General features: G+C 38.8%; 1 protein-coding gene across 1 annotated transcript in view; it reads left to right on the top strand.

Moving 5' to 3' along the window:
• Nucleotides 1-23,794, top strand: part of ITGA8 (integrin subunit alpha 8) — a 209,382-nt gene that overhangs the window by 43,120 nt on the left and 142,468 nt on the right. Inside the window, exons 5-11 of the mRNA XM_079769464.1 lie at nt 9,051-9,112; nt 10,140-10,185; nt 12,948-13,073; nt 13,999-14,043; nt 16,532-16,575; nt 18,948-19,004; nt 20,885-20,937. Coding sequence (XP_079625590.1) covers nt 9,051-9,112; nt 10,140-10,185; nt 12,948-13,073; nt 13,999-14,043; nt 16,532-16,575; nt 18,948-19,004; nt 20,885-20,937 — 433 coding nt within the window. The remainder of the gene's footprint in view (nt 1-9,050; nt 9,113-10,139; nt 10,186-12,947; nt 13,074-13,998; nt 14,044-16,531; nt 16,576-18,947; nt 19,005-20,884; nt 20,938-23,794) is intronic.

Below are 23,794 nucleotides of genomic sequence, written 5' to 3'. Positions count from 1 at the left end.
CAAATTCAGATTTCATTTTAAATGATTTTAAAAGAGGGGTTTCTTATAGATGATGAGAATCAATTATGTAATCATTCAACACATGTTTACAGAACCCACTGAGCACTAATTATTTATGTTTAGGGAATAAGGCACAAAAAAAAAAGAGAAAACAAACTCCTGTCTTTAAGAAACTTACATTGGGGGGACGCGAGGGGACAACAGACAAAAAGTATGCAAATAAATAAGTTCAGATTCCACAATTCTACTTCTGGATATTTATCTGAAGGAAATTAAATCACAATATTGAAAAGACATCTGCACCCCAAGTTCACTACAGCATTATTTATATTATTCAAGACATGGAAATAAACTAAGTGGTAATCGACAGATGAATGGATAAAGAAAATATGGTATACATGCATAATGGAATGTTATTCAGCCACAAAAAGAAGAAAATCCTGCCATTTGTGACAATGTGGATGGACCTTGAAGCCATTATGTTAAGTGAAATAAGCCAGACAGAGAAAGACAATACTGTATGGTCTCATTTATATGCAAAATCTTAAAAAATAAAAACCAGACTCATAGATACAGAGAACAGATTGGTGGTTGCCAATGGTGGTGGTAGTGGAGGGAGCTAAATGGGCAAAGGTAGTGAAAAGTTTCAAATTTACAGTTATAAGATAAATCCTCAGGATGCAATGTACAGCATAATTTGTGACTATAGTTAACAATACTATCTATAATAATAAAAGCATAATATACTAATTAGACCGGACAGCTGAACGACTTTCTGGATGTCCTGCCGAACGAAGCCAGGGCTGTGAGGGCCGAGCCCCTTGCACGAATTTCGTGCATCGGGCCTCGAGTATCATATATTTGAAAGTTGCTAAGACAATATATCTTAAAAGCTCTCATCACAAGAACAACGAAAAACCATACTATGTGTGGTGATGGCTATAAACTAAACTTATTGCGGTAATCATTTCACAACATATACACATATCAAATTATGTTGTACACCTTGGACTAGTACAATGTTATATATCAAGTTTTTCTCAATAAAAAATTTTAAAGAGTAAATAAGTTTCTAATAGAATGTCAGGTAGTGAAGAGTGCTACCAAGAAAATTATAACAAGTCAAGAGAGGGGCGTGACATGGCCTGGGTGGAGAGAGGAACTTTTAACAGGACCATGGGAAGGGCTCTCTTCGCAAATGCCTGTGGGAGTAGGGAAGTGGGGAGCTTTCCAGGCACAGGCTACAGCAAGAAGTGTGCTTTGTGTCATGTTCTACTGAAGGTACTGTGCTCCTGCGTTCAGTAAGAAGTTGTTGTTATTAGCTATAAAAATCAGGTAGGAAGATAAATCCCCAACCCACCCAGAAAATTAATGGTAGAGCTGAGATTCAATACTGAACTTCTTTCATCAATTTTTACACCTCTCCATATCATGTTTCTCATGATTTACTAAAGATACTGCCAGCAGCCGCGGGAACCGCACCCGCTGTTAAACCGATGGGATCAGACCAGACTTGGTTCAGTACTTGAGTTCTGGCTAGGAAAGAATTCAGAGCCAAGACTCAAACTGTAAAAGAACATTTACTTAGAAAGTCACAGAGGTGGAAGAAATGAGTGGTGGAAGAAATGGCGCAGGAAACAAGTTACAGAGGCAAAAGAAGGGCCCTTGGAGTTCGGAGTTCCGGAGTGAGGAAGGTAAAGGTGACTCTCCTGTGGGGAAGGAGAGAGAAAGGCAGAGGGGGAAGGCGCTGTTGGGCTTCCAGGAATGAGAGCGCCTGGGTCCTCTGTCCTAAGGGTGGAGATTTTAGGGCAGGCCCCAGGGGAAGGATTCAATAGAATATTCAGCAGTTTTCCAGGCGTGTCCTTTCAGGGCAAGGGGTCCTTATTCAATGCAGCTGGTCCTGAGGTCAGCCTGTTTGCTTGTCTGGTTTTGCTTCTTTTCTGGGTCTGGGGTGGAAATATGACTGAGGCCTAGATGTTATGTCTAGGGAGGAAAGGTCAGGGGGCCTAAACCGCCTCCAGTGTTTTGCTAGGGAAGGAAAGGTTACCCTGGGTCGAGGTCTAAACCTCCAAGTGTCCGGTGCTAGGCACTGGGGGCTTTCTGCCCTGGCGACCTCCTGTACCTGGCTATGCTCTGCTCATGTCTGTCTAATTGCCAACTACAATACTTCCCCATAAGAGTAAACTATCCTAGCTAAAATGCTGAGCCCATCCTTCACAGGTGTCTTGCCTTGATGATATATTCTTCTAACTAATGTATAGGTTAATCATTTGTAAAATTGGTCACTGCTTTTTGTGCTGTCATTTTTCCCTCACCTTATAATATGTTTATTGATTTTAGAGAGAAGGAAAGGGAGGGAGGGAGAGAGAGAAAGAGAGACATCGATCCATTGCCTGTTGTAGGCACCCCAACTGGGACTGGACTGCAACCCAGGCATATGTCCAGACTGGGTATTGAACCCTTGAGCTTTCACTGTACAGGACGACACTCCAACCAAATGAGACACACCAGCCAGGGCCATTCTGCCTTTTTAACTGACTGCCTGTATGATGGGAGAGCTCAGATTAAAATACAGCATGTGGCATCTAGATGTGTGGGGAATTCTTTCAACTCTAATATACATCCATATGGTTTCACATCCTCCTAGTCTCTCTCTAACGACGAGTATTTCTTCTCCCACCAATCCACCTAAGGAGCAGACTTCCTGTCCTCAGGAGTTCACAGTTTATTAACACAAAGCCAGCTTGTTCATGAGCATATGGTCAATCTCGCAGAACAGGAACATCAGCAATATTATTTTCAAAACAGAATTTAAAGAGTGCTCTCATGTTCATTCTACACCACAAACCCCCTCCACTGTTACTGTGAGCAATGTGGGCGCTAATGGGCTCATTCATATTAATGGAAGGCTGATAGCTCCTACTTTACTCATTCATAAATCAGGTGGAGATGGTTTACACACATCCTTCATTCTACTTTGAAAGCCAGCAAAGAATAGTGAACAGTCAGCATGATTCCCTTAACCTGAGTTCACTCTGCAACATAACTGTAAAGTTTACAGATGCTCTGAAGTTCCGGGAAGAAAGATTCCTTCGGCCATCATGAACTATAATTCTAAGAGAGAAACTTACTTTATAATAGAAGGGTTCTATTATAATCACCACTTAAACATTTGAAGTTGGCTATTTTCTCAATAAATTAAAAAAAAGTTACTATTTTCTCTTATTTTTTTTCAATTTCCTGTTTAAAGCATGATCATATATTTCCTCTTTTGAATAATTTACACTGTTAAAAATAAAAACATTAGAGTTGATTTAAAAAAAGATTTTTAGAAAGGTTTATGCATTAAAAAATACATGTCTGAAATATGCTCAAGATTGCATATACATGTTTACATAATTATATACCATGTATTCACATATATTACTGGATGCATTCAAATATTTATACACAGAATTTCTAATGAGACATAGATATTTGATGTTATAGAGATGAGCATTTAGGGAGCTTTATAGCCTTCATTACTAAAAAGCACAAAATATAGTTATAAAGAACATATTTTGTCACTCTGGCTGGTGTAGTTCAGTTGGTTGGAGTGTTATCCCATACACTGAAAAGTTTGGGTTCCATTCGTAGTCAGGGCACATAACTAGGTTGCGGGTTCAATCCCCAGTTGCACATACAGGAAGGCAAACAACCGATCAGTATTTCTCTCACATAGATGTTTCTCTCTCTCTCTCTCTCTCTCTCTCTCTCTCTCTCTCTCTCTCTCCCTCCCTCCCTCCCTCCCTCCCCTCCTCTCCTTCCCTTGCCCTTTCTCTAAAAAAAATAAAAAATCAATGAATATTTCCTCAGGTAAGGATTTAAAAAAAGAACAAAAAAATAACAGCCTGGCTGATATATCTCAGTGGTTGAGCATTGACCTATGAACCAGGAGATCATGGGTCAATTTTTGGTTGGGGCAAGTGCCAGGGTTTCAGGCTCAATCCCCAATGGGGGGCATGCAGGAGGCAGCTGATTGATTATTCTCTCTCATCATTGATGTTTCTATCTCTTCCTCTCCTTTCCTCTCTGAAATCAGTAAAAAAAAAAAATTTTTTTTTTTAAAAAGAAAAAAGAACAAATTTTGTTAAAATACAATGTAAGGTGACATGCACTTAAAAATTTGTTAAGAGCTCTGGCTGTTGTGGCTTAGTTGGTTGGGCATTGTCCCATGTCCCAAAAAATTGCCAGTTTGATTCCTAATCGGGGCACATATTCGAGTTGTGGGCTTGAACCCTAGTGGAGGGCATGTGGGAGATAGCTGATCAATGTGTCACTCTCACATTGATGTTTATCTCTCTCCCTCTCCCTCCTCTCTCTAAAAATCAGTACAAAATCCTAAAAAAACATTGTTAAGATGGTAGGGTCAAGATGACAGAGTAGGTAAATGCAGTACCCACATTCTCCCAAAACAACATCAAAATTAAAACGAAACTACAGAACAACCATCATTCAGAACTGCCTGAAATCTAGCTGAGTAGGAAGGGCAGAGATGTGAGCTGGTCCCAGCCCTTCTTCCCAGGCCAGGGTTCCAGTGCCAGGAAGAGAAGTTCCTATAACTTCTAGCTGTGAAAATCAGCAGGAATTGTGGCTAGACGGAGGGCTGCTAGAGCCCCAGGCAGTTCCTCTTAATGGCCCTGCACACAGACTCATTTCCTCTGAGCTCCAGTGCTGGGACAGCAGCTTGAAAGGCACCAGGGTAATATGGGGAGGAACTGGAGGGGCAGCTTTCTCTTAGACAGAAGAGCTGAGAGAGGCCATTTTTCCTTTTCTGAACCCTTCCTCCATAGAGCCAGCAGATGGGCACCATATCTGAGTCTCCATCAACTAGGCCATCACTGCCCCCACCTATGATTCCCTGAGACCCCCTCCCCCCCACTTCCAAGAATTTGTGGGCCCACCCAAGGCTGTTTCCAGTGGCTTTTCCATATGAATAGCCTTTCTTGGCTCATGCTTTAGACCAGTGGTCACCAATTGGTGGTCCACGGACCACTGGTGGTCCATGAAGTCCAAAAAGTTGGCAACCGCTGCTTTAGACTTTTCTAAAATCTCTCAAACAAGCAGCATCTGGCTCTAGCATGCTCCATACCTCTCACTTAGTGGTTCCAAGCCTGGCACTAGGGGAAGACTTGGTTCACAGCTTGGCCCCTTTTAGGCACCTCAAAGGCCAGTACAAGTAGCAGCCATCTGCAGGTGGCTTTGTAGTTCATGCAGGGTGGCCTTGGGAAGAACAGAGGCAGTGGGTGATCATGGCCTGTACCTCCCTGGAGGCCCTAGAGCCAGAACACCCTGTGGACAGCTTCAGACCATGTTGAAACAGCACCCAACCACCTCCACAAGTAACAGATTCAAGAGATAGACTCAGTGGGCCCAGAGCCCTGCTGAAGTGAGTCTTGCCTGTGGGGTGGGCCCCTGCACAGCTGATCCTCTGTGTTGATCACAGTCAGTTCTTGCAGCTGACTGGCCTGGTGGTAAATCCCTCCCATTGACATACCATCAGCAATCATAGCCCACATAGAGGAGGGGAGGGACATACCTGAGTGCCCAGCTTGGGTGAATGGTGAGGCTGTGCCACTGGATCCTACAGTACACCTCTTATGTTAGGCCACTCTACCAAGCCCAAAAGATGTAGCAGCTCTTCCTAATACATAACTACACAGGGAGGCTGGCAAAATGAGAAGACAAAGAAACATGGCCCAAATAAAATAATAGAACAATAATTCAGAAGAAGAACTAAACAAAATGGAGACAAGCAATCTACTAGATGCAGAATTCACTGGTTACAAGAATGCTCAGTGAAATTAGGGGAAGAGTAGATATATTTAGTAAAAACTTAAACAGCATATAAATGGGCATGGAAACCATAGAAAAGAACTAGTGAGAAATGAAGGATACACTAACTGAAATAAAGAATAATTTATAGAGAATCAGCAGTAGAGTAGATGAAGCTGAGAATCAAATAAGTGATTTGGAATATAAAGAAGCAAAAAAAAAAAACCCAATCAAACCAGCAAAAAGAAAAAAGAATTTAAAAAATGAGGATAGCATATAGAGCCTCTGGGACAACTTCACATGTACAAACATTCACTTCAGGGGGGTACCAGAAGGAAAAGAGAAAGAGCAAGGAATTAAAAACCTATTTGAAGTGAAATGACAGAAAGCTTCCCTAACTTCATGAAAGAAATAGACATATAAGTACAGGATGTACAGAGAGTCCCAAACAAGAAGAACCCAAAGAGGTCCACAAAAACACACATCATGATTAAGATGCAAAAGGTTAAAGACAAAGAGAGAATCTTAAAAGCAGCAAGAGAAAAGCAGTTAGTTACCTACAAGGAAGCTCTCATAAGAAGGTCAGCTGATTTCTCAACAGAAACTTTCCAGGCCAGAAGGAATTGGCAAGAAATATTCAAAGTCATGAAAAACAAGGACCTACAACCAAGATTACTCTACCTAGCAAAGCTATCATCTAGGATTGAAGGACATATAAAGAGCTTCCTAGATAAGAAAAAGCTAAAGGAGTTCATAACCACCAAAACAGTATTACATGAAATGTTGAAGAAGAAGAAGAAAAAAGAATAAAAATATGAACAATAAAATGGCAATAAATACATGTCTATCAACAATTGAACCTAAAAAAAAATAAAATAAAGGAACAAGCAGTACAGAAACAGATCATAGATACAGAAAATATTTTTATGGTTGCCAGATAGGAAGGATTTGGGAAGGATGGGTAAAAAAGATGAAGGAATTAAGAAGTACTAATTTGTTGTTGCCAAATATTCATGGGGATGTAAAGTACAGCATAGGGAATATAGTCAATATTCTAAGAACTATGTACGGTGTCAGACAGGTATGAGATTTATTGGGATGATCACATAGCAAGTTATACAATGTTTAACCACTGGGGTGTACACCTGAAACTAATATAATATTGCATGTCAACTGTAATTGAAAAATAAAAAAAATATTTTAAAAAGAAAATGTAAAAATTTGTTAAGAGGGTAAACTCATGTCAACTGTTTTTATCACACACAAAAAAAATAACAACAAAAAGCAAGGGACACAATTCTTTAGAAGGTGATGAATATGTTATTTCCTTGACTGTGCTGGTGGTATCATGGATGTATGCATATGTCCAAACTCACCAAGCTGTATACATCAAAATGTATAATTTTTTTGTATATTGAGTATACCTTAATAAAGCTGAAAAAAGACCTTAGCTTAAAAATACACAAAGCATTAATTGACATTTGAATTAAAAACAGATCTTATAAAAAGTCTACAGTGTATGAGGTAGAAAACTATTTTAAAATATAAAAGCAGCATCTGGAAAGAATGGATGATGACAATGCTAAAATTAGCTAAGTAATGACAAAGGAAACCCAAAACAAAACCGAAAACATTCTAGGAAGAGCTGGAAAGACCAGATCCATTTTTAAAAGCTTCTGGAAGATGCACATGCCCAGCCTATACATTTTTCCTGTAATGGTGTCCATTTCCTTTCCTGCCTGCTTATTTTAGTTTCCACTCAGGCATATCCTATCTAATAAAAGAGTAATATGCAAATTGACTGTCACTCCCACACACAAGATGGCTGCCCCCCATGTGGACACAAGATGGCCACCACAAGATGGCCAGCAGGGGAGGGCAGTTGGGAGGGACCAGGCCTGCAAGGAAGGGCAGTTGTGGGCGATCAGGCCAGCAGGGGAGGGCAGTTGGGGGCGATCAAGCCTGCAGGGGAGGGCAGTTAGGGGTGACCAGGCCAGCAGAGGAGGGAAGTTGAGGGCGATTGGGCCTGCAAGGAGGGGCAGTTGGGGGGGACCCAAGCCTGCAGGGGAGGGCAGTTAAGGGCAATCAGGCTGGCAGAGGAGCAATTAGGCATCAATCAGGCTGGCAGGGGAGTGGTTAGGGGGTGATTAGGCTGGCAGGCAGAAGCAGTTAGGGGCAATCAGGAAGGCAGGCAGGCAAGCAGTTGGGAGCCAGCAGTCCTGGATTGTGAGAGGGATGTCTGACTGCCTGTTTAGGCCCGATACTACCTGGATCTGGCTTAAACAGGCAGTTGGACATCCCTCAAGTGGTCCCATATTGGTGAGGGTGCAGGCTGGGCTGAGGGACACACACCCCCCGTGCACGAATTTCGTGCACCGGGCCCCTAGTCCTTGATAAGAGAGAAGTAATATTATTTACATATTCCTATCCAACCATATAATGATTAAGATCATCCCGACTGAACTACATTTTGATTTTAATTTCAGCACTTTAGACGTTGTAGGGAACTCTTTTAAAGTATAAGTGACAAGTAGTAAATTCCTGATCCAAATGTCCTAGAGTCTTTTTATAACAATATCTAGGGAATCCACGTGTTGGCCACTCTATAAGATCCTATTGGACATTCAGTTAGTAAATTATATTGGATAGAGTACAAAATAAGCCATTACTAGAGTTTTCTCTTTGTGAACACTAGCATTGCAGTGTTCATGTGAGATTCATTGTAACCAGAAACACAATTTCCAAATTGACTTTACTAATGACAATAGAATATTTCAAAGTTGATTTTCTGTTAGAGATGATCAAAATTGAAATCCGATTGGTGACCCCAGCAGAAAGCACCTACCCAGGTGACCACATTCAGCTCTCCCTTTCTCAATAAGACATTGCCTTTAGGAATAACATGTCCGGCTTCACTAGGAACATGTGGCCAACCGAGAAACACATTACTGCCACTTGGAAAGTAGTTGAGAGATGGAGATTTTATTTCTTCAAACAAACATGAGTTCTAAAACCCAATATAATAACTCCAAGGGACATTATTCCTGTGGATATTAGTCTAGAATCACAATGGTATTTGGGACAGGAAAACAGATTGAAATATGTTTAATAAATTATTTGGAATGAATTTAGAAATAAATATAAACCACATATGGACAATTTTGCATTTAGAAGTCTATAGAGAAAGCAACAGAATATCCTGAATTGATTATTAAAACATATTTTTATTATTCTAGGTAATGCTGATCCTGAAGGCCAGGGTTACTGCCAAGCAGGATTTAGTCTGGATTTTTATAAGGTGAATTCCTTTGGTCTTGTAGCTTCTAGTATTTATCTTATCTGTTTGATTTTTATTTTACCTCTGCCTCTCACTCCCACTTCAACTCCCCCAGTAATCATCACCACCAAAAGAAACTGTATCTAGCTTCTTTTCACAACTTTAATTTTTATTGTTTACTTTTAATTTCTATTAAAGTAATCTATGCACATGACAACCTATTAAAATTGTACAAAAGTACATATGGTGAAAAATAACAATCTTTCTTCCTACCCCTTGAGGTTATCATTTTTAAATGAAAAAGAAATCTCAAAAACTCAATAGAGAAATGTGCTTCTGAAAAGTTAACAAGAATCTATAAATTGTTCTATTTTTTTCACTGTAATTGACTGGTTTAACATGTGTTAAAATTCACATATCCTCTCACCAAATTAAAAACAGAGTTGCCTAGTGAGAATATAGGAGGCAAATATTCCATGGTTTTAAAAACAGTATAAATTTCATCAACATCTCTGTCTTTTTTTCTTTCCCACTGTAAGTTAAGGGTGCAGAGGATAGAAGGTGGGGTTGTAAATAAGAGAGAAAATTTGCATTTGCTAGTTTGGGGTTTTTGCTCTCTCTTTTGAAAGGTGGGTTTGCAAGTGTATGGAAAAATTAGGCATTACTGTGGCCTTGAGATAAATAGAAACTGAATTTTCATTTTATTGCCAAGGCTCAAAAGGCCATGTCTGCTAATTGTACATAAATATGTAGATAATTTGCTTACCCGAGGCAGTGCCAAATAACTGAAATTATATATTCTCAAGGGAGAGAATTCAACTCATTTAGTTAACTCAAATTAAAAGTATATAATAGAGCACACTAAATAATTGAAAGCAAAAATGGAAAATAAAATGACCGGTATGACTCAGATATAAAGGCCTCTTTTAAAAATTGTTTTTTTTTTTTATGTCCAAGAAATTATTAGAACAAAGCTTATTAACAGTGATTTATCACCCTTAAAAAAATCTGTTTTTCTTTTCCAATTATTGCTGTTTCTGTTTTGTAGAATGGAGACCTTATAGTGGGAGGACCTGGGAGTTTTTACTGGCAAGGTATGTCCTGTCAGCAGAGAAGATGTGCCTGTTTGTTGTTACTAACAAGCGGATGAAGCTGAGGAACATCAAACGTTGACTTTTTATTATGCTAATTTCATATTTATGTTCATAGTTGCTCAACTCAGTGAAATATTTCAGTTTGTACTTCGTTATACTGTTGCAACTTAATTCATTTATTCACTAAGTATTTATTGAGGCTATGCCAGGCTTTGGGACAAAACAATGAGTAAAATCAGACATTGTTCTTGCCCTCACAGAGGCTACGACCTGGGGAAAGACAAAGGCATTAAAGGAATATTCATGCAGGTATTAAGAAACCCCAGACCTGATACTCACTATGAAGGAAGGGTGTGTCAAGATGGTGGCATGAGAATATAGGAGGCTCCTCCAAGGTGGCTGTATGTAGGTGTGCTATGTCCTCTGAACACTGGCTGACAGGGAGCTGGACTACAACCTGCGTTCTGCTTAGTAGGAAAACCTGAGTTCAGGTGCAGGATAGCATCTGCACAGAGGGGATGAGTTACTTTGATTGTTAAGGTTTTTAAATTTATTGATTGATGAGAGAGAGAGAGAGAGAGAGAGAGAGAGAGAGAGACCCTATTGGGGGGGGGGGGTGTCAAGCCGGCCTTGTGCATGTGCCCTGACCATGCACTGACCAGGAAACGAACCAGCGACCTCTTGGGGTTACACCGGTCAAGCCTGGTTGATTCTTAATAAGTGTTCCAACTGGGAACCGAATCTACAACCTTGGCATATCGGGGCAATGCTCTAACCAACTGAGCTACCTGGCTAAGGCCCTCTGATTCACAGGTTAACTAATTTGGAAGCAGACAATCCTGAACGGAGATCTGAACCCTGAGTAGGAAGTAACTAGATGAAGAGAGGAGGGACTGTGTGAAAATGGTCTTGCAGGATATTTGGTCTGGTCCAAAATGTCTGGTCCATGAAGACATTTGGTCCACACCAACCTATTTAGCCAACGCCATGTGGCTGAAAACCACAACAACAAACTTACATAATGCGATAACTGAAGCCATGGCTGTGGACAGGATGCCTAATGAGAGATTATAGAAAATATACACTGAATTTTGGCAATAAAGTTTAATATAAAGATAGAGTAAAATCTGAGAAAGATGAATAATTGACTGAGGGTGTTTTTTTTTTTAATTGCAAGAGACCTGATCTTGTTTAAAAAGCAATAGGAAAGATACAGGAGAGATGAATTTATGATAAAAGTTTATATGAAGTTACTGTTAAGCTTAATTCACACATATACAACTATGAACATCAAATAATTAACATTTCAGCCTTTAAAAATTATTTTGCAAATGAAAAACAATATAATTTATGCAGTGGGTGGATATAAAATTAAAATTGTAATTAAAAATTGTATTTAAAAAGATTGCCTTGTAATTCACTTTATTAATTTAATTTTTTTTCTTTCCTTAAATTGGAAAATGACTGATACAGATGATTTGCCAAAAATTAGCCATATCAAGGGTGTATAGAAGCATTTCTCTGAGACAGATCATTTAAAATTTTATTCAGTCTTAAGACTGTAATGTTTATAGAAGCAGCTAGAGGAAACAAGAAAAGGCAGAAGTGGGTATTTAGCTTTAACCTAAAGAAAATTGGCAAATTCAACAGACATTGTTCAGAAATCCATGTGTAAATACCATTGTCTTAATATAAGAACAGTCATTTCAGGCACAGTCATTTGGATATATTTATGGCCTAGTTTGACAGTTTTATTCTTTTTGGACTTTAAGCAAGACTGTGGGAATTATGTGTGAGTTCCCAAAGAATAATTTGGCTTTAAAATTAATATTAAATGTTAGTTTCTTGAAAGCATTCCTCTATTTTCCTCCCAAAGAGCATGAGATCACACTTTTTTCCTTAGATGTCCATAATAGATATCAGAAGGCATGGAAATTGTAGTGGGAAATTGCTGGCCATCTTTTTGACTTCTGTTCATCCCAATACAAGCCTATTTTAAGACTTCTGATAGTGGCTTTATATAGGAGATATTAACCAAAGTTCTGATCATATCAATGTTGGTGGCCATGGATTCCTCTTTTTGCTAAAATTCTGGATCTCACTATACCTAGCTGTTTTCCACTTTCATAATATTATGCTCCATGTGTACATTTTAGCATAAAAAGTAAATGGCTCAAAGATTTTGTAATTTTTCCCTTTAACAAAGCTATGTTTCACAATTTTTAACCAATTGATTTAGATTTAAACCATCTGTATTATGTGAGAACACAAAAAGTCTAATTAGAAAGAATGCCAAAGGCGACCTTCGTTGTAATGCCATATACCTAATAGCAAAACCATCATGTGACCTTAGAGAATGCACTTAAGCTCTTTAGGTCTCAGTTTCCCCACGAGTAAGAAGTTATAACTTGGCTAGATGGTATCAAAGCTAGATCATGTTTGTTCTAGGTAGAACGTCCTAGAATAAAAATTTAATCACATAAATTTTGCCTACAGATGTCTTCTCTCTTAGATATACTTGTCATTTGAAGGTAGGGGGCTATGTATGGTGAAGGGAGACAGATAAAATCTATAGTTCATCCTGGGTTCTTCCATTAGAATGGAAAGCTCTCCCAGCTGTAACCAACTTCAACTTGCAGTTCTGGTGGCAGGAAGAAAATTCATCATTGAAAATGCAAGCAATTTCATGATCACTTTTAAAGGAGTGTGTGTTGTTCAGAGGTTCAGACATGTAGTTAATGTAATAATTTGTTTGAACGCAGGTCAGGTGATCACAGCCAGTATTGCAGACATCATTGAAAATTACTCGTTCAAGGATATTCTAAGAAAGCTGGCTCGAGAAAAACAGACACAAGTGGCTCCAACTTCCAACGATGATAGTTACCTCGGTGAGATAACTCACTTTGGTTCCCTCAAAAGACAAACATATTAAAATGTGTGGACATAGTTTATTCCTCAGTTATCTGATATTATGTTGGCATCTTATAAATGTTTTCTTTTCTTATTAGCTTAGATGGACTCTTAACTTTCCTTTCTTTTGATTCAACCATGAGGTATAACCTACATGATTTGACAGCTATTTTATAGGCTCCGTGATAGCCTCTGGCACATAAAATATTTTCCAGTAATAGAGACTGTGTATTGGTGGGGCTGCCCAGGACTACAATGCAGGCAACATGATAGTGGCCTTTCCAGTTTCTACAGCAGCAAGAGACTTTCCAGTTGCTAGAATGTTTGAAAATTCATCATGTGCAAACCACACAATGCCATTTCACCACTATCGTTTCCCACCTGTGGTATTCTAATAGGCATTTTGATTGATCAATGCATTTAAAAAATAGTTATGTTTTGTGATCTTACCTCACTTTAGAGCTAAGTGAAATTTGTGGAAAACCATCATTAAATAAATTAGAAAATAGGCCTTGGTGGTGATCAGAAGTAGCAAAACCTGAGCACATGCGATACCTTTCTGAGTGACATGTCTGATCACGATGAATCAGTGACTAAAATGCTCTGGTCGCCATTTATACTTTAAGGTGGGTTATGAAGCATTCCTGCTTTAAAAAGTGATCTCAGACTGTGGCCACAGTCAGAAATATTATGCTTCCAGGATTTAGTACAAAAGTGTTCATATTGGTGTGATTAATTTTTCCCTTTATAGAACTTTAATCTTTTATGCTACAATATTTGTTGAGATTTCTGTACAAAGCAGTACTATGGTAGCTCTTTCATTTTTCTAGATATATAGCTCATTTATTTATAAAGCTTTGAACATGTAATTATTTGTTTTTGTTTTTGTTTTCTTTAAAACAGGATATTCAGTTGCTGCTGGGGAATTTACAGGAGATGCTCAGCAAGGTGAGAGACATTGAGGACTGTAAGTTATTTACAAAACATGGGAGAAAGGTAAAAATGACCCCAAAATACCTTTTACAAATGTAATTTTCTTTCTTGCACAAAATGTATATAAATGGAATCCCAGAATGCATGTGAAATTTTGTAGAAAAACAACAAAAAAATACACGTTGGCATAGATTTTTAAGTCTTGAAGAATTGCATACAAATGAATGTCAATCTTTTTGCATTCTAGTTAAGCAATTAAGTATTAGCCCAGTAATCCCATGTTATGATTAAAAATATAGATGATTAAATGACTTAGACAAAAGCCATGCTCTTGGCGACTGTCAGGAGCGTTTGACAGAGTTAATCTCTCCCTCCTCATTTCTATCCTTGGCTTCTCAGACAGTGGTAGCTCCTTCTCCATCTCCTCCTGATTGCTCTCTAATTTCCCCACCTCATCTACATGACCTAGGTTTAAATACTGCAACTCTTTTACTCATTGAATTCTCTCTAGTAATCTCATCCAGTGTCAATTCTCCAGTGTACACTGAATTCCAAGTTCGTGTCCAACACTCAACATCTCTATCTAAGTAGCTATCCTAAACTTAATGTGCTCAGAACGGAACTCCTGACCTTCCCCGCTGACGTGCTCTCCCCTCCATCATCTCCATTTCAGTAAGTGGCAATGCCAACCTCCCAGTTGCTCAAACCAGATACCTTGAAGTCAGCCTTGAACTGTGTTCTTTCTCTCATACCCCTTATTCTCGACCAAATCCTGTTAATTAAACTCTCAAATTAAGACCAGAATTTGACCACTTCTCATCTCCTTCTCAGCATCTACTCTGATCCACTGACATAATAAAAAAAAAAAAACCCTCTATTTTTTAAATTGATGGCCTCTTCCAACTAGAGTATTAGCAATAGCTTCCTAGATGGCCTCCCTGCATTCACCTTTGCCCTCCTGGAGTCTACCCTGAACTCAGAAGCCAAAATGGCCCTGTAGAAACAGAAATCAGATTGTGTAACTTTGCTTACAATGATGTTCTAATTCAGGGTAAAATCCAAATCTTCACAATGACCTAAAAAACCCTAATCCTGAAACCACTAATTGCTTTGATTTCATCTCCTACCCCTTTACCCTTCTCTCCTTCTACTCCAGCCACCATGGCCTCCTTGCTTTCCTCTGAATACTCCAGACACACCTGCACCTCAGGACCTTTGCACTTCTTCCCTCTGATTAGAACATAGTGCTGCCAGATTTCCATATTTACTTCCCCACTTTCTTCAGTCTTTGCTCAAGTGTCACCTTTTAAGTCATTCCCTGACTAACCTAATACATCACAAGTCCTTCCTCATCCCAACACTGCACTTCCCGTACCATTGCACTGTTTAGTTTTCTCCGCTATACTCTTCTGCTTCTAACACACCACTTAATTAGCTCTATTTTTTTAAATTGATGGCCTCTTCCAACTAGGTTATTAGCTCCATGAGAGCAGGGGATTTTGTGTTTTGTTCACTGTGTATACTATGTGTGCCTATAAATATTTATTGATTAAATGAGTTAATATACTACTGAAAAGTCCAACATCTAGCCCCAAATTAATCTCCTCTATTAAGGCTAACAGCATGACCTCCCCCCACCCCCCCCCACCTTTGCTAATGTTCAGCACACCAGATAGAGTTTATGCTGGAATTTGAGCTCTACCTTTAGGAGCAGGAATGGGGGAAGGGAAATTTGATGGAAAGGAACTGTCTTCCAGGGCCTTCTTCTTTAAACTAAATTTTTAACCCCAATTAGTCAAATAATAGTTGGATTTATAGAAATGAGAGCTGCAAAGATCTTTGATAATCAGAGATTCCAACTCCCACCTATTGCAGGGGAGTGAACAAAAAAAGTTTCAATGACTCATCCCAGGTATACGACAGTGCAAAGAACCCAAACCATTTCTTTCTGCATCGACAGCCAGATCTGTGTGCCTTGGCATGCCTGCCGGCTTCCGGCCAGAGTTGTTTCCTGTACCTCTATCATTGAACCTTTCTTTCTTAGCTGCCAGGTTGCTCTCTAATTCTTCTGCCAACAAACAGCTCCAAGGGACAGACTCATATCATGTTCGAAAACCAAAATTATTTTAACATTTTAGTGTGACAGGAACTGTTAACTTTTTACACTAGTACCAAGTTGTCACTGCTGTGAAAGCTAGAGAAATCAGGGTAAGAGGTTTAACCCAGAAATCACACGCAGACCTGAGAGAAGCCAGGCTTATGGTCTGGAGGCAGAAACATGGAGACTGGTGACAGAGACGGCTAAATCTCAAAGTATAGCTTTGGACTTCTGTTTTCTATTGTCTGCAGCAGAAACAAAATCCAATGCATGCAAGACTATGACTTCAAACTTTCAGCTCTCAACATAATGTACTCATTTAAAAACTATCTTTAACTGATTTGTTGTGTGGCTGTAAAGTAGGTATAGGTAACTTACCTTCTAAATGACCGTTTTTATCACCAGAATTGGTTGCTGGAGTTCCAAGAGGAGCACAGAATTTTGGATATGTGAGTACTAAGGATTCATTCATTACAGGATATTTTCTTATGTATGCACAGACATGTTTTGTTTCATACAACTTTTAACTCCTTTAAAATGCCCCTTATACAGCAAGTCCCTACTAAGTTGTATTTGTTTGCTTATTAAAAGGGAGGCTAATTTTTTCCCCCTGATCTGTGTGCAGGACCAGCCACATAAATGGTGGGACCCAGTGCAAGAAAATGCAGGGCCCCTTGTTCAAAAGTGTTAAGAGTTTCAGGACAGTGACGGTTGGGCAATAACGCAAGGATGGGCACAGGTCACTCACCTATGAAGGCAGCCCGATCCTTGTGCATAATCTAGGAATAATATCAGAGGACCCCACTGTTGATATGACCAACATTTTAATATGTCTCCTGTGGTGGAAATAGTAAAATCAATTGTTATCTCACAGCTTTCTTCCATCTGTATCTGTGCCTGTCTAGTCCTTTTCCTATAAGGACTGCAGGCATTAGATATAAGGCCTACCCTAAATCCAGGATAATTTTATCTCAAGATCCTTAACTTATATTAGATTGTTTGTTTTTTTGGTGTTGAGTTTTATAAGTTCTTCATAAATTTTGGATATTAACCCCTTATCAGATGTTTCATTAGTGAATATGTTCTCCCATTCAGAGGATTATCCATTTTGTTCGTGGTTTACTTTGCTGTGCAAAAACTTTTCAGTTTAATGCACAGTCCCGTTTGTTAATTTTTTGTTTTATGTCCTTGCCTGAGGACATATATCAGAAAAAATATTGCTATGAGAAATGTCCGAGATTTTACTACCTATGTTTAAAAATGGGCAAAGGACCTGAATAGACACTTCTCCAAAGAGGACATACAGATGGCCAATAGACATATGGAAAGATCTTCAATGTCACTAATCATCAGAGAAATGCAAATTAAAACCAGAATGAGATATCACCCCACACATGTCAAAATGGCTATTATTAATAAATCAACAAACAACAAGTGTTGGGGAGGGTGTGGAAAAAAGGAAACCCTGGTGACTGTTGGTGGGAATGCAGACTGGTGCAACCACTATGGAAAACAGTATGAAGTTACCTCCAAAAATTAAAAATGGAACTGCCTTATGACCCAGAGATTCCACTTCTGGGACTTTATCCGAAGAAACCCGAAACACTGATTTGAAAGAATATATTCATGTTCATTGCAGCATTATTTACAATAGCAAGATTTGGAAACAACCCAAGTGTCTATCAGTAGATGAGTAAATAAAAAAGCTGTGGTACATTTACACGCTGGAATACTACTTGGCTGTAAAAAAGAAAGGAAATCTTATCCTAAGATTATGCTAAATGAAATTTATGCTAAATGAAATAAGCCAGTCAAAGAAAGCTAAGTATCATATGATTTCAGTCATATGTGGAATCTAATGAACAAAATGAACTAACAAGCAAAATAGAGACAGACTCATAGATAAAGAGAGTTGGCTGACAGCTGTTGGGGGCGGGAGGAGGCTGAGTGGGTAGTAGAGGGATTGAGCCAAAAAGAGAGATAACAGTGTGTGACTGCCAGGGGGAGTAAGGAGATGTGGAGGAGGGTATAAGGTGAATAAATGGTGATGGACGAAGACTTGACTTGGGGTGGTAAACACACAGTAGTGTACAGATGATGTGTCATAGAATTGTGCACCTGAAACCTGTATAATTTTGTTAACCAGTGTCACCCCAATAAATTAAACTGAATTATGACAGGCAAAAAAAAAAAAGATCCTTAACTTATTGAATCTACAAAGACCCTACTTCCAAATAGCAGCATGAATTTTGGAGAGATACTATTCAAATCCATTATAACTAGTTTCTCCCAAAATAGGAAAAGGAAATAAACAGACCTTATAAAAGGAAAAAAATTTTAAATAAAAATATTTTAAATAGTGTTTAATTTTTAGAAGTCTAGTATACTTTTAATATTTCCAGATTTGGGGTTAGCTAAATAGAATTAAAAGGAATAATTTTGCTTCATGAATAATATCTTTTCTCATAATAACATGAATCTATACAAAATGAAGCTATACAAAAAAATGAATCTACACAAAAATCCTGGTTAGATCAGTTAACTGACCATGAGATTGATTTTTCTCAGCATGCTTGAATTCAAATTTTATTTCTCCACTTCAGAGTAATAAGCATGTATTTTGTCTGAAAGAATCCCCAGACTTAACCATAAACAAAAGTTCAATAGGATTTTTAAAAGATCACTCTTATGAGCTTACATTTTAATTTTACATATAGCTAACCATTTATCACTCTTTTCAAAAAATGATTTAAGTTATAATTAATTTTTTTCTCTAATTCTGTATCAAATGATGTAACCTATCTAATTTCTATGCTTTCAGGTTTCAATTATTAACTCTACAGATATGACCTTTATTCAGAATTTCACTGGTGAGCAGGTAAAGACATTTTAATATCAAATAATGTTACTTGGTCCTAATAGCATATAATAATATTTATATTAATTTATTCTTTTATAAAATATTTTCTGAGCACCTACTATGTTCTGGAAGCTGTTCTAGGCACTGTTAATATAACCATGCATCTGACAGACAAGAATCTAGTTCTCATGCAGCAGTATCAGTTTGGCAGTTGAGAAGGATGACAATTAATTAACAAACAAATAAATGCCCATTATAATTTCAGACAGTGATAAGTTATATAAAAACAGATTATGACCCTTAAAAGCCAAAATGCCACTAACTGCTGGGATTTGAGAGCAATCCTGTTATACTGCGGCCCTGGAGGCAGTGTGCCTGGTGGTGAGTTCTGGGTTCCCATATTCCATCTGAGAAGACTGAGGCTTCTCATACGTCCCACTGTATTGGCCAGTCAGTGATCCTGAGTTTTTTTCAATGAACACAGAGCATCTTTGTCATCTCCCCCCCAAAATTGTGTCTGTAGTCTATCCATTACTCTGCAATTTTCAACAAAGCATTTAACAATGGCTCTCGTGATACTCCTGTGGTAAATATGGAGAAATAAGGCTGAGATGATAGTGAAGTTGGCTGGATTTATGAATTTAAACAACTATTCCCAAATAGTGATAATGGTTTAGTGAAAATCTGGAAAGTCTTCTCCTTTGCCCAGATTTGTTTTACATTTTATATTTGTTTTACATTAAAAGCTCAATTAACATTATTAAATTTGGCCTTTCTATAACTTATCATCCTTAATACCACCTAGTTCTGCAATCTTGAACCCGAGAACCTAAGTGATGAAATTCCTCTGGGCGAAGGCTACACAATGCCATACCAGGAATAAGAATGTTACTGTAAATGTTTGGAAAAGAGAAAAGAGGTGGGAGAATTGAATTGCTGTGACACTTGTTCACTCCTGAATTCATTCTCTTTGCGAAGAGTATCTTCCACCTGGCACCTACCTTGAGTTAGATAAATCCTGGTCAGGCAGTGGGGACAGAAGGGTGAACAACACAGACCAACATCTTCGCCTTCTGTGGGGCACACTTTAGTGGGCTGAATGCTGATGGGAGGCTAATTCGGCTAAAGCACTGGATGGCAGAATATGGAAACAAAAAATATCCTGGAAAGCTGAAACAATGGGCCAAACCTGAAAAGGTTATAAATTTTGAAAGCATAGGTTGAAAAACAAACACTTAAGAGCTAGAACATGTGGAGATTGGGGCACACTGGTTACATTCATAAAAGACGTAGGAACCTTACTTGACAATAAACTCGATATGAATTGATACTGAAATGCAGTTTCCCCCAAATTAAATCCCTTTTTATTCTTCAATGATATGAAGGGGCCAAAACAGAGAGTGTAAATCCTACTTAAGAGGAGTGTCAGTGTGCTCTTGGGTTATCAACTTCTCTTTGGTATCACATGTAGTATTTCTAAGAACAAGGGGCCAGGATGGTATTCCAGCTAAAAATATTTCCATATGAGATTTCATATGGCAGTGGAATTATATTTATTCTGTGAGGTTCAAAGCTGTAGAACTTATGGACTAGAAGTTACAGGATGGCCAATTTTAGTAAAGAATATTCTAGTAACTGAGTCCACAAATTGAATGGGCTGGTTGTTGAACATCTTCCAAGGGTGTCCAAGTGGATGTCAGGGGAATAGAGGGGGAAATTATGCATTGGGTCAGGGGTTAGGTTAAATGACTCCAAGACTCTGTCCATATTCAAGAGTCTATGAATTTAAATGCAAAAATGTGATGCAATGAGATTAATATTTCAGGGAAAATTGAGACATGACTGTAAAAATGACTTTGAACACAAAATATGTCATCTTAATGTTTTGTCCTTTGCAGATGGCATCTTATTTTGGATATACAGTTGCAGTATCAGATATTAACAATGATGGGTAAGTTAATAAGAATCACCTCACTCACCACGTATTTTACTCATCCATAAAAATGTTATATTTTTCCCCTTAATGAAATACATTCTTCCATATCTCCTTGACAAGATTGAAACTCTCTTGTTTTAACTTGTTTTTTTTGTGTGTGTGGGGATCAGGGCAAGAGGATATATCCCCTAAAGAATTCTTTGTCATCCTAGTTTATGTCTTTACTGAGATTTCCCACATCTGCTATTTCTAGAAAAGGACTCTTTTAGTTAGTTTTATCTTAATTTTATGAATTGAATAGTCCTTGATGATTCAAATTCCACAGCCAATGAAGAATTTGCTAATGTGTTTCTTTTCACCCTTTAGCAAGTGATACATTCATAAAACATTTGCACATAAATATTTTTTTGTCTTTTAAAAAATATTTTTCTCTTCACATTACTTTTTAAAAAATATATTTATCGTTGAGAGTATTACAGATGTCCCCCACCCCTCCAACCACATTGCCCTCCTCCACCCAGATCCTGCCCCACCACAGGCCTTCACCACCCTATTTGTCTGTGCCCATGGGTAATGCATATCCTATATAATAAAGATGTAATATGCAAATGGTCGTTACGCTGTGAAGTGTAATGACCGACCAGGTAATGACCGGATCACGGATCAGCAGGAGGGTGGGGCAGTGAGCTACAAGCAGGTGGCAGAGAGCTACAGGAGGGGGCAGGGCAGCAAGCTATGAGGGGGAATAGGGGGTTGGGGGGCGGGGGAGCTACAGGAGGGTGGCAGTGAGCTACTGGCGAGCTACTGGTGCACAAATTTGTGTGCAGGGCTACTAGTATGCATATAAGATCTTTGGTTAATCTTTTCCCTATTCCTTCTTCCCTTTCCCTATGAGATTTGTCAGTTTGTTCCATGTTTCCATGCCTCTGGTTCTATTTTATTCATCAGTTTATTTTTTTCATTAGATTCTTTGTTTATTTTTATTTTCAATTATTGATAGACTAGAGGCCTGGTGCACAAAATTTGTGCACTCAAAGTGGAGGGGGGGGGGTCCCTCAGCCCAGCCTGAACCCTCTCACAGTCCAGAAGCCCTCGGGAGCGGGCCTAAGTCATCAGTAGGATATCCTTAGTGCTGCCACAGAGTGGAGAGGCTCCCGCCACCGCCGTTGCGCTCGCCAGCTGTGAGCCTGGCTTCTCGTTGAGTGGTGCTCCCGCTGTGGGAGCACATTGACCACCAGGGGGCAGCTCCTGCTTTGAGTGTCTGCCCCCTGGAGGTCAGTGCCGGTCATAGTAACTGGTCATTCCACCGTTTGCATATTACCCTTTTATTATATAGGATATGTATTTATTGCCATTTTATTATTCATATTTTTAGTCTTTTTCCCCTTCTTCTTCTTAAAGAAGACCCTTTAACATTTCATGTAATACTCATTTGGTGGTGATGAACTCCTTTACTTTTTTTTTAATCTGTGAAGCTCTTTATCTGACCATCAATTCTAAATGATAGCTTTGCTGGGTAGAATAATCTTGGATGTAGGTCCTTGCTTTTCATCACTTTGAATATTTCTTGCTACTCCCTTCTGGCCTGCAAAGTTTCCGTTGAGAAATCAGCTGACAATCATATTGGTGTTCCCTTGTAGGTAACTAACTGCTTTTCTCTTGCTGCTTTTAAGATTCTCTCTTTGTCTTTAACCTTTGGCATTTTAATTATGCTGTGCATTGGTGTGGGCCTCTTTGGATTTCTCTTGTTTGGGACTCTGTGCTTCCTGAACTTGTAAGTCTATTTCTTTCACCAGGTAGGCGAAGTTTTCTGTCATTATTTTTTCAAATAGATTTTCAATTTCTTGCTCCTACTCTCTTTCTAATGGCACCCCATGATGTGAATGTTGGTATCCTTGAAGTTGTCCCAGAGGCTCCTTACACTATCTTCATATTTTTGGATTCTTTTTTCATTTTGCTCTTCTGAATGGGTGTTTTCTTGCTTCCTCATATTCAAAACCACTAATTTGATTCTCAGTGTCCTCTACTCTATTGTTGAATCCCTGTAAATTATTCTTTGTTTTAGTTAGTGTATCTTTAATTTCTAACTGGTCCTTTTTCATGTCTTCGATTTTCTCACAAATTTCCTTGAAATTCTCACTAAGTTTTTTGAAGCTCCCATTAAGTTCCTTGAGCATCCTTATAACCATTGTTTTGAACTCTATATATCATATTTTCCAGCGTATAAGATGACTGGGCGTATAAGATATTCCTGGGTTAAAAAGTCATCTTATATGCCAGAAAATATGGTATTTCCATTTTAGAGGTGAAGTGACTTGTGCTTAAAGCTGCATAGATATTTACCGTATTTTCCGGCATATAAGATGACTTTTTAACCCAGGAAAATCTTATACGCCCAGTCGTCTTATACGCCGGAAAATATGGTAGTAGTTTGCTTGCTTCCATTTCATTTAGTTCTTTTCCTGGAGATTTCTTCTGTTCTTTCATTTGTTACATGTTTCTTTGTCTTTGCACTTTGGCTACTTCCCTGTGTTTGTTTCTGTGTATTAGGTAGAGCTTCTATGTCTCCTGGAATTGCTAGAGTGGCCTTGTGTAGTAGGTGTCCTGTAGGGTCCCGTGCCTCAGCCTCCCCACTCACCTGAGATGGGCACTCTAGGTGCGCCCCTGTTTAAGCTGTGTGCACTGTCCCCTTGAAGTTGAGTCTTAATTACTGTTGGTGTCACTGGGAGGAATCAACCCCCAGGTCAATTGGCTGTGAGGACCAACTCTGACTTCAGCAAAAGAGGTGCTGTGCAGGAGACACCCCTATGGAGCAGGACTTGCCTCAGTGGGGCTTTGGTATTCACTTTTCCCCTTGAGCGTGTTATTTGTG

This window comes from Cnephaeus nilssonii (genome assembly GCF_951640355.1).
Source record: "Cnephaeus nilssonii genome assembly, chromosome: 4".
In the NCBI taxonomy this organism is placed as follows: Eukaryota; Metazoa; Chordata; class Mammalia; order Chiroptera; family Vespertilionidae; genus Cnephaeus; species Cnephaeus nilssonii.
This window is presented reverse-complemented; position numbering and strand designations above follow the sequence as displayed.